The 12,196-nt window shown below is 37.2% G+C and overlaps 1 protein-coding gene across 1 annotated transcript in view; it reads left to right on the top strand.

Annotated features, from left to right (window-relative positions):
• The window catches only part of ARMC1 (armadillo repeat containing 1), a 36,438-nt gene extending 27,319 nt beyond the window's left edge, over positions 1–9,119 (top strand). The window contains exons 5-7 of the mRNA XM_026516416.4: positions 5,900–6,016; positions 6,100–6,174; positions 6,959–9,119. Of these exons, the coding sequence (XP_026372201.1) occupies positions 5,900–6,016; positions 6,100–6,174; positions 6,959–7,150 (384 nt within the window). The 3' untranslated portion in view covers positions 7,151–9,119. The remainder of the gene's footprint in view (positions 1–5,899; positions 6,017–6,099; positions 6,175–6,958) is intronic.
• The last annotated feature ends 3,077 nt before the right edge of the window (positions 9,120–12,196 follow it).

Here is a 12,196-nt window from a genome sequence, read left to right as displayed (position 1 = left end):
GGTGAATTCTACCAAACACTTAAGGAAGAAGTAATACCAGTTGTACACAATTTTTTATTTTTTTTTATTTTTTTATTTTTAAGAGTTTTTATTTATTTGACAGAGATAGAGACAGCCAGTGAGAGAAGGAACACAAGCAGGGGGAGTGGGAGAGGAAGAAGCGGGCTTCCAACAGAGGAGCCGGATGTGGGGCTCGATCCCAGAATGCCGGGATCATGCCCTGAGCCGAAGGCAGACGCTTAATGACTGAGCCACCCAGGCGCCCCTGTACACAATTTTTTAGAGTGTAGTATAGTATAGGAATATAGTAATACTGAATATAGCGTAGCATTTTAATATATTGTGATATTAGAATGCTTTAATAGTCCTACAGGATAGTTTCTTCTGAACTCATTCTACCTTGTCTACTTTTTTTTTTTTTTTAAGATTTTATTTTATTTATTTGTGAGGGAGAGAGAACACAAGCGGGGGAAGCAGGCTCCCCACTGAGCAAGGGACCCGGTTCTAGGACCCTGGGATCATGACCTGAGCCGAAGGCAGACACTTAACCAACTGAGCCCCCCAGGCATCCCTACCTTATCTGCTTTTAATTTTAGCTTCTTTTGCTTGCTTTTGATGAGTGTGTATCATCTATTCATATCTGTAGTTCAAGATTTCTTATAGGCACTATATAGTTGGGCCTTGCCTTTTAATCCGTTCTGAAAATTTCTGCCTTTTAGATGGAGTGTTGAGGTCATTTATCTTTGATAGAATTATTAATGTGGTTAGTGTTAAAACAACTATCTTACTAATTGCTTTCTTTTTTTATTTTTTTTTAAGGTTTATGTAATTATTTATTTAAGTAATCTCTGCGCCCACCATGGGGCTCAGACTCACGACTCAGAGATGAAAAGTTGCACGCTCCTCCAAGGGAGCCAGCCAGGTGCCCCTTGCTAATCGCTTTCTGTTTGTCCCTTCAGTTCATTTTTCCTTTTTCCTTTTTCTGCATTTCGGACTAATTGAATGTTTTTTATGATTTCATTTTATTTCCTTTGTTGGCTTATTAGCTACAGGTCACCTTCCTTTTTGTTGGTTGATTTAGGGTTTATTTTATATATTTTTAATTCTACTATAGTGCAGCTTCAATTAATATTATATCACTTCATAAATAGTGTAGGACATTTAGAACATTATACTTCCATTTCCCCTTTCTTTGCCTCTTTGCAGTTGTCACATGTTTTACTCCACCTATGTTATAAACCCCAAATGTATTGTTATTACTTTAAGTAGTCTATTTTTAAAATTTTTTTTAATTATAAAATACGGATAAGTATAAAATTTACTGTCGCAACCATTGTTAGGTATACAGTTCAGTGGTATTAAGTACATTCATAAGGTTGTGTAACCATCACCTCTATACTTCTTACGAATGTACAGTTTTTTGTCTTGTAAAACCTAAAACTGTACTCATTACACAATGACTCCCCTTTCATCCTTCCCCCCAGCCCCTGGCAACCACTATTTCACTTTCTGTCTCTATGATTTCAAAAAAATCAGTCTCTTTTAAGACATTTTAAAATAAGAAAAATGTATTTTCTGTCCACGTCCATTTTTGCCATTTCCAGGGCTCTTTATTCTTTTGTGTAAATTTTGGGTTTTCATCTGATTTCATTGTCCTTCTGTTAACATTTCTTACAGTGGTACAGATCTGCTGGCAATGAATTCTTTCAGGTTTTTTTAATTGAAATAGAACTCACATACTATTAATACACCATTTTGAAGTGTACAAGTCCGTGCTTTTAGTGTATTTACAGGGATGTGCAGCCATCCCCATAGCCTAATTCCAGAACAGTTCCTTCCAAAAGGAAGCCTCATACCCGTCAGCAGTCACTAATCCTGCCCCTGATAACCTCTAATTTACTTTTTGTGTCTCTGGAATTGCCTCTTCTGGACATTTCATATAAATGGAATGATAGGCTGTGTGACTTTTCATGCCTGGCTTTCACTTTAGCATAATGTTTCCAAGGTTCATCCCTACTGTGGCATGTGTCAGTACATCTTTCCTCTTTATAATATTCCATTGTATGGATGTCCTCTATTTTGTTTATTCATTCATCAATTGATGGACATCTGGGTTGTTTCCACTTTTTGGCTGTTATGAATCATTCTGCTGTGAACACTGGTGTATAAGTTTTTGTGGATTTATGTCCTCGGGTCTCTTGGATATGTTCCTATGGTAGAGTTGCTGGATGATACATTAACCTCGTTTAGCTTTTTGAGCAATTGCCAAAGTGTTTTCTACAGTGGCTGCACCATTTTACATTCCCATCAGCAGCATATGAGGGGTCACTTTCTCCACAGCCTTGTCAACATACATTTCTGTTGTTTAATAGCTATCCTAGTGGATATGAAGCGGTATCTTATTGTGGGGTTTCTTTGTTCTTGTTTTTTGTTGTTGTTTTATTGTGGTGTTAATTTGAATTTCCCTAGTGACTATGATGTTGAGTATCTTTTCATGTGCTTATTGGCCATTTTTCAGTGGTTGATTTAGTGTTTATTGTATGTATCTTTAATTTATCCTGTATTTTCTCTTTTGGAGAAATGCCTGTTGTCTATTTTTAAATCGTTTGTCTTTTCGTTGTTGAATTCTATTAGTATCATGTTTTACTTTGGTGATTTTCATATATTTTTTTTAAGATTTTATTTATTTTTTGTCAGAGAGAGAGAGCACAAGCAGGGGAGGCAGCAGGCAGAGGGAGAAGCAGGCTCCCCGCTGGGCAAGGAGCCTGATGCAGGGCTTGATCCCAGGACCCTGAGCTGAAGGCAGACACTTAACCAACTGAGCCACCCAGGCATCCTGGTGATTTTCATATATTGAATCAACCTTTCAGTCCTAGAGTAAATCCCAGTTGGTCATGGTGTATAGTCCTTTTAACAGGCTGTTGGATTCAGCTTGCTGGGATTCTGTTGAGGTATTTTGTGTGAATCTTCATATAGGGTATTTTATAGTTTTATTTACAGTTTTCTTTCATGTGGTATCTTTTTCTGGTTTTGGTATCAGGATGATACTGTCTTCATAAACTGAGTTGGGAAGTGTCTGGATGAGTTTGTGAAAGACTGCTGTTGATTATTCTACGTTTGGTAGAGTTAACAAGTGAAACCATTTGGTCCAGAGCTTTCTTTGTGGGATATTTTCTGTTTTTAATTTAATCTCTTTACCTGTTACAGGTCTATTATTTTTTCCTAGAGTCAGTTTTGGTAATTTTATTTTTTTATGAATTTGTCCATTTCATTGAGGTTATCTAATGTGTCGGCATAATGTGTTGTTCATAATATTCACTTATAATCCTTTTGTTTCAGTCAGATTGGTCATAATGTCCTGTCTTTTATTCCTGAGTGTAGTAATTTGCATCTTCTTTCTCTTTTTTTCGTAGTCTAGCTACAAGGTTTATCAGTTTTATTGATCTTTTCAAAGAACCAACTTTTAGTTTCACTGATTTTTTTTTCCTATTTTTTTTTCCCTTTTCTCTATTTCTTTTTTCCCTGCCATAATCTTTATTATTTCCTCCTTCTGCTTGCTCTGGGCTTTCTTAAAATGGAAATTTAGGTTACTGATTTGAGATTTTCTTCTATTTTAATGTAGTTATTATAGCTTACAAGTTTTTATTTAAGCAGTACTTTCTCTGTATGCCATCAGATTTGGTATGTGGCATTTTCATTTTATTCATCTCAAAGTATTTTCTAAATTTTCTTGTGATTTCTTTGACACATTGGTTATTATTTAGGAGTTGTTTTATTTCCATGTATTCTGAATTTTCCAAATTTCCTTCTGTTACTAATTTCTAATTTCGTTTCATGTGATTTGACAGCATTGAATGATTTCAGTCCTTTTCAGTTTATTGAGGCTTATTTCATTGCCTACCGTGGTCTATCCTGGAGAATGTTCCATGTGTCCCTGAGAATGTATGCACTGTTGTTTGGAATATTCTAAGTGTCTGTTGAGTATGGTTGGTTTATACTGTTCTTTAAGTATTATTTTCCTTGCTCATCTTCTGTCTACCTATTCTGTTCATTTTTTTTTTTAAAGATTTTATTTATTTATTCGACAGAGATAAAGACAGCCAGTGAGAGAAGGAACACAAGCAGGGGGAGTGGGAGAGGAAGAAGCAGGCTCCCAGCGGAGAAGCCTGATGTGGGGCTCAATCCCATAATGCCGGGATCACATCCTGGGCCAAAGGCAGACACTTAACGACTGCGCCACCCAGGCGCCCCAATTCTGTTCATTTTTGAAAGTCAGATATTGAAATCTCTAACTCCTTCAGTTTTGTATGTCTGGAAGAGTCTGTATTTTTTTTGGAAAGATTATTTTCAGTAGGTGTGAAATTCTAAGTGACAGAGTTTGTTTTTTTTTTAACACCATACTTGAAGACATTCCTTCATTGTTGTCTTCCTTGCATTGTTTCTGTTGAGGATTCTGTTATTCTTACCTGCGTTCTTCTATATGCAATATATCTTATTTTTCTCACTCAGCCTGCTTCTAAGAGTTTCTCTTTCATCACTGCTTTTGATCAGTTTGTTTATAATGTGCCTTGGTATAATTTTCTTCATGTTTATTCAGCTTCTTGGATCTCTAGGTTTATATTATGCAGCAAATTTGGACAATTTTTTTCCATTATTTCTTCAAATATTGTTTCTGTCCCCCTTTCCCCTTGGTCTTTCAGGGATTCCTGTTACATATATTCAACCATGTGAAGTCTCACACCTCACTGATACTCTGCTCATTTTTTTCCTCAATTCTTTTTTTCTTCTGTTTCATTTTGGATAGTTTCTGTTGCTATATTTGCCAAATTTTTCTTTTGTAAGTGTTTAATTTCCCGCTAATTTCATTCACTGTATTTTTTTTTTACCATAGACATTGTTTTATTTTATTATTTTATTATTTTATTTTAATTAGGTTCCATGCCCAACGTGGGGCTTGAACTCAGGACCCTGAAATCAGGGATTGCATGCTCTGCAGCCAGCCACCCCTTATTTTATTTCTCGAAGTTTGATTTGGGTCTTTTTACTATCTTCTTAATATGTTTATACTTTTCTGTATTTGAACATACAGAAAATGGTTGGAATAACGTTAGTGTCCTTATTTACTAATTTAACATTGAAGGGGGTATGTTTTATTGTGTTGTCAGAGGAAAATGAGAACTAAAAAGAGGGTATTAATAACCCTTGAGAATGCAGTGGTAGCCATTGAGAATGCCAGAAATGAAGGATGCAGTGATATTTATAAATACCAAGTACTATAAAAGTAGTGACTCAAACACTGAACACTCACTAATTCTAACATCAGTCTGTAAGAATTATCCTCAGAGATTTTTAAGCTAGAGTGTGGATCCGCAGACCTTTTCTTTAAAGGGCCAGATAGTACATATTTTAGATTCGGCAGGGCATATGGCCTCTGTTACAACCACTAACTCTGCTGTAGTGCGAACCGAGCCTCAGACAGTAAGTAAACAGATGTGTGCGCTGTGTGCCAGTAAAAACAGCTGGTGGACTGTAGTTTGCTCACCCTTGAGCTAGAGGAACCTAGCTTTGTTTTTCAGCATTTTTTTTCTGTATTGTTCTTCCATTCCTTTTGCATTAAGATTTAAATTAATACTGGCTAACTTATTTCTGATAAAAATTATTAAAACTAAGTATTAGTAATGAAGTTTGAAAAAATCCATCAGGAATTATTAGTCTGTTGATCTTATAAAATTTAATAAACTTGACTAAACACCACCCCTGTCCTCAAGAATGAGTTGGTAGAACTGGAATAGAGACGTTGCTACCCCCTCCCCCTCAGTGTGGTTTGAGTTGATTTGTTTCTTTTTATTATTTTGCCAATTTTAATAATAATTTGTTGGTTTTTTTTTTACCTTTTCAGTCTCGGAGAAATCTCTGTGAAGAGGCTTTGTTAAAAATTAAAGGTGTCATTAGCTTTACTTTTCAAATGGCTGTTCAAAGATGTGTGGTGCGGATCCGTTCAGATTTGAAAGCAGAGGTAAGTATTTTAAATGTCTGAATGCTTGAGGTTATAGGGAAACAAATCAGTGTTCAAAATTGTTCCTTTTAATCCTGGCCTAGGCTTTGGCATCAGCGATAGCATCAACCAAGGTTATGAAGGCTCAGCAAGTTGTGAAAAGTGAAAGTGGAGAAGAGGTAAATGCTTTATGTAGTTTTCTTTATACCTAACTGACTCTTGATTATTCTTTATGCCTAGCAGGTTGATAGTATTTTCAGGCTGTTAGTTGCCAAATACACAGGAGTGTGGTTGGGTCAGATTACATGTTTCTTGGCTAACAGTTAACTCTTTCAAAGAGAGATCTTTTGTAGATTTCAAAGTCTGCTCTTATATTTTGTGGATTTCAGAGTCTGTTCTTTATCTCCGTGGAAACAGCTTCCTAATTTTATATGGAAATAAAAGGTATCTAGTTTCCCTGTGTTGGTTTTTAATACTTCTTTCTAACCTTAGTTTTGTCAATCCAAAAAATAAAGGTCTGTTCCCACCGGGGATAGGTAAATACAGTGAAAGTCTTTGCCTCTTACTACTTTTGCTACTTTTGCTACTAGCTTTGTGATGGGGAAAACAAGTCTGTATTGCTTTAGCTTATTTGTCTTGCCATAGAAACAAGTTTCAGTGGCCCTTCAGGGGCCCGCAGTAGCCCGATACTTGCTTTTGTTTTCTTTAAATAGACAGGAATTGCACATTTATTCCTGGAGCCTCAGGAGAAAAGCATCTTAGTTTTCATGTGTATTTCTGCCTTTCTGTGCTTAGCAGTTGGGCCTACCTTCATGTAAGGGGAAGATTTTTAAAGGAATATAGCCCCTGAGAATATATATGGTGATTAGAATGAGGAGTAAAGTTGACCTTTAACTTAAGACATATATATCTGTGTCCTTTATGGTGATTTTGTAATAACTCTTCACATGTTCTCTGTATCAGATGCTGGTGCCATTCCAAGATACGCCTGTGGAAGTAGAACAGAACACAGAACTGCCCGACTACCTGCCCGAGGATGAGAGTCCCACAAAGGAGCAAGACAAAGCAGTGTCCCGGGTCGGCTCCCACCCAGAGGGTGGAGCTAGCTGGCTGAGCACAGCTGCAAACTTTTTATCCAGATCCTTTTACTGGTGACTTCACTGTGGGTCTCGAGGACTGCGTGAACCAACAAGGGGCCAGTTTTCCATTGTTGTGGTGAACTGTCAAGTGCAATTTGCAATAAGTTATCATGAAAAGTTTTTAGATTACATGATTGCGTATGCTGCATTTACATTTTGTTGGACATTTTGCCCCACTCAGTGGTAAAAAGGACAGAGGCTACAGGTGGAGTTCTTTGTTTATGAAGGTATTTTGGTTTTGTTTTCCTTTAATTGCCTCACTTTTCAAAAAACATGGGTCCACTATTAAACCAAACATGTGTATGTGCAGCTTTACATTTTATTTTACATGAAGCACGTGATTAGGAAAACTTGTTTTCTCCTCAAGCCTCAGGACCTATCTGAAGAGAAGTTTTGGGTTTTTTTGTTTTTGTTTTTGTTTAGCCCAAGTTGTGCATGAATTACTGAATTTTTCTCTGCTTTTCTTCGTGAAAGATACTTGCTTTGGTATCCTTCACTGAAAGTTAAAACCATTTCTCATTATCCCTCTCTTGTGCCTTTTTTATTTTGCCAACCATGTTTATAGAAAGAACATTACTATAGAGACATTTTGTGAATTAAAATATATCCCTATGAACATAGCAGTCCCCTAAAACTACAAGTCTACAAAAACTTTGCAATCTTATTTGTTGTAATTTTAATAAGATCAACACAAAATCAGCCGAGAAGAAGGAAACGTGTATATTAGCAAAGTACTATTGGAGACTATTTGAATGTGATCAGATGTGGCTCCAGTTGAATATTGTTCAGTTTGGTTTGTATCAGCTCTCACGAGTTCCGTGCAACATAATACTGGGAGCAACTCTAAATGGTCTCGGCCTTACTTTGTGATCGTATACCATCCTTTGCTAGGAAAAAAAAAAAATAGTAAAGAACCGACAAACTTGAAAAAAGAAAACAAAAATTGAATGCCTGTAATGCCATAGTGCCATTGGGTAGAGTCTGACCTTAAACATGAATTGCTTGGCAGATGCCTGCTCAGTACGTGTTTCCTTGTATTGCCTTTTGTGAATTTATTATGAACATGCAATCATACTGAGTGAAAAGAAACAGACTCAAATTATTGCTTATAAAGAAAAAAAGCCAGCATTGGTCCACTTAATCTTGTTCTCATGTCCAGCCAGAAAAAAAGAACTTCAGTGAAGGTAAGATAAATATATATAAATATATATACATATATATTTTTTTGGTAAATAAGAACTAATTTACGTATATGTAATGCTTTGTTAAATTCCTGAAATATTTGGCAACTAAAATTTTCCTTTTGGAAATCCAGATAAATTATAGTGCTAATGTGATTAAGAAACTAATATGGAGAAATTGGAATTCTTTTTCATCAACATGTAGAGCTACTATTTTGTTGCTTGTGGAGAATGTGAAGTGAAAATTGGACCCTGGAGGGTTTCCTTGCATTTTCATCGCTTCTCATTTAGAGAAAATTAAAAGCACCCAGTGTCACTGGAAAAAAAAAAATTGTAAAATACTTCACCAACAAGAATCTTGAGTTCACGACCTTCTGGAGGGAGGGGTAGTGAGGGGCTCGGGAACAATGTTCTTCCTGTGTCTGGGCTCCAATTCAGATGCCACGCACAACTGAAAATAGAAGCTTTCGGGGCATGTATCGCTTTAAATGCATAATACAACTTGCTGCCAGAACCAGATGTGTTGAAAAACGAAAACAAAACCACCTCCTTTCTATAGCCATTAAAACAAAGTTTACTGTTTAACAAGTTTGTATTTTATTTTGCATTGCCACACATCTGCCTATTTAAAAAACTACATCTCTTTGGTAGTACTGATTCAGTACAAGTAGGTATTACAGCTTGACGTCTGTGTGTTCTAATTCTAAGTGTTCTTTTATTCCAGGTCTTATAGAGCAGTTAAGGCAACTGTAAAGGCATTTTTTGAAATATATTGTAAAATAATAAAAGGTAACATAATTAAAATTGAATGGATATTGCATTTTTGTGGTATAAGCATTATTGATTACTCTTGAGCCTGTTCGTATCCACACTGCCTGGCACCTTCTCCTGGCTCCCTGCAGGTGCATTACCCGACTCATTCCCATGCATCTTCCCTTCATCTCCTTCCCAGCACACCTGCCTCTCCCTGGGTTTGGATCAGCTGCTCCTGTACATACACTTGTTGTAGCGTTTATCACATTAGATGGAAATTATATTTACCAGTATTTCCTCCCAACTTAGCTCTGAGAACCGAGAGAGTCTGTAGCTGTGACTGGATAGTAGTAACTGCGTAAAGATTTTTTTAGGAGGATGAACAAAGAATTTTTCTTGAATCAGTAAAAATAAATGGCAGGTACTAGTTAACTTGTTGAGCGAATAGGGAAGATGTCAGTTGTTTTTTTTTTCTGGCATGTTTGTTTCTGATTTATTGGTATTTAGCAAGTTTCTTCATTTGCTTTGTCATTTGGTTTTTGTTTTTCAGAAAAGTGGGAGAGGAGCATAATACTTGCTCTGTTGAATGAAGTTAAGGTTAACTTATAATATTCTGATTCTTATAGAATTGTTACAGGAGAAATTTATTCATTTATTTATTTATCTGTTTATTTATTTATTGTTTCAATTTCCTGTTTTATAACTTACCAGCTATGTAATTTTAGGTAATAATGTAGTCTCTGAGGTTTTTCTTCATTAATGGAATGGAGATAATTCTTCTACTTAATGGGATCATTATTTGACCCAGTGAGATTGTCACGAGTAACTTGAAACTAAAATCTTACAAGTGTAAGATGGAATTACTGTTACTGGAAGTTTGACACAATTCTATTCTTGTGCTCAAGAATAGTGAGACACTATACCTTGTGCTCAATTCCAAGTGAGACACTATACCTTTGTAAACACTCTTTATCTAGCTCCTCGACTTTCTTTGTCCAATCGAGGGTATTTTTTGAGGGTTAGTTCACGGGTGTTTGATTCTTATCTGCATGCCCCTTGAAGAATTCATCTGTTGGCAGGATTTCAGTTACCTTCGTGTCGATAATTTCTAAATCGCCACATACCGTCATCTTTGATAGCTCCCCTTTCCCTCACCATACCTGTCAGATACAAAGTCTGCGACTTTTTCTTTCTCTCAGAACCAAGCTCATGGTAGGCATGCAGTGGACTTGAAAACTAAATCTGTGTCAGGACCATGCTAAGTGCTTTACAAATACTTAGTCCTTGAACCCTTAACAACCATAGGTAGGTACTTTTGTGTCTCCATTTGACAGATGGGGAAAATGAGGCAGAGAAATAGTAGCTCGTGAGTCCCAGGTGACAGAGCTAGTAAAGGGTGAAGCCAGGACTCCAACCTGGGCAGTCTGGCTCCCGAGTCCCTGCACTCTCACAAGGCAGGCTGCATCTCGGGTCCTACTGCTGGGCCTTTCCACTTCTACCACCACCATTCCCATCCAGACCCTCACGCCTGAATCACATCAAGTGACTTACCTCAGGGGTCTCTTAGCAATCAGAAACTCTGTCTGGACACCAGAAAAGTCAGGTACGTGAGAGAAGTCAGTCTGGTTAGGCCACAACAAAGGAAGACACACGTAGAGCCTCTGGCCTGTCTAAAGAGGGAAACCGTGTTTGCCACATGGGTTGTGGGCTTTTAACAATGCTGAGCTTCTGGACATCGTGGCTGTTCCAGACCCTTAAAATACTACCTATGCCACAGATAACATATCTGGGCCAGAAATTGGCTACTTTTACTTCTAGGGTAGCCACATTCTAATCTATCAGATTAACCTTAACAGTATTTTTGTCATTTTCTGCTGTGATGTCAACAAAGGACTCTGGCTTAGTTTAGACTGCTTTGTCTAGCACCAAAAATGTCATGAGAGTTTAGCTACCAACGTAGTCTTTCGTCTATTCTGTGGCATTATTACAGGCTTTCTATATGGGAGGCACGGTGGTTTAGCTCACTGTTCGAAAATGTCTGCTTTATTTAGTCTTATCTATTTATTATAACCGAAGTATTTTGTATTCATCCTACCCTCTAAATCTTTGCTCGTATTCTTTCTTATCTGGAATTTCCTCCTTTATACTATCCCTCCTTTAAAATATTTTATTATGGGGCACCTGGGTGGCTGGTTAAGCGTTTGCCTTCTGCTCAGGTCATGATCTCAGGGTCCTGGGATGGAGCCCCACGTCAGGCTTCCTGCTCGGCGGGGAGTCTGCTTTTCCCTCCCCCTGCGCTTGTGCTCTCTCTTTCTCTCTCAAATAAATAAAAATCTTTTTTTTTAAATTTAAAATAAAAAAATAAAATATTTTATTATGGGGATGCCTGGGAGGCTTAGGGTTAGCATCTGCCTTCAGCTCAGGTCATTATCCGGGGGTCCTGGGATCGAGTTCCGCATCGGGCTCTTTGTTCAGCAGGGAGCCTGCTTCTCCCTCTCCCGCTGCCACTCCCCTTGCTTGTGTTCTCTCCTTCTCTGTCAAATAAATAAGATTTTTTTAAAAAATATATCTTATGAAAAAAAGCTCAGTATGTTATAGAAATGCGTAAAAAAAAAACAAGTCCTGTGTCATCCTACAACATAAACTATGAATAACTAAACATTTCGATTTATTCTCATATGTTTTCTTTTGTTTCAGTTGGTAAGAAGTATACATTTAAAATTTTTTTCTTTTCTTTTTTTTAAAGTAAGCTCTACACCCAGCGTGGGGCTTAAGCTCACAACCCTGAGATCAAGAGTCACAGGTTCTCCTGACTGAGCCAGCCAGGTCCCCTACACTTTAAATTTTGTAAGTGTTCACAGTAGGTATACAGTGAAAAGTGACTTTATCTTTGAACCATTGAACCTGGTTTTCCTCACCAGGGATACCCATTGTTACTATTTCTGTGTGCCCATCAAGAATATTCTGTAAATTTACAAACTTTTTCATATTTTCTCCCCATACACGTGGTAATAAAATGCCTGGTACCTTAGTTTTTTCACTTAAAGTGTATCTTAGAAATTATTCTGTATCTGTGTATAAAGCAGCTTCCCCCCCCCAGCTTCACAGGATTATATTAACGTTCCACC

The sequence above is a fragment of the Ursus arctos genome, unplaced genomic scaffold (assembly GCF_023065955.2).
Source record: "Ursus arctos isolate Adak ecotype North America unplaced genomic scaffold, UrsArc2.0 scaffold_6, whole genome shotgun sequence".
NCBI lineage: Eukaryota > Metazoa > Chordata > Mammalia > Carnivora > Ursidae > Ursus > Ursus arctos.
Note: the sequence above shows the minus strand (reverse complement) of the source record. Positions and strands in the feature narration are given on the sequence as shown.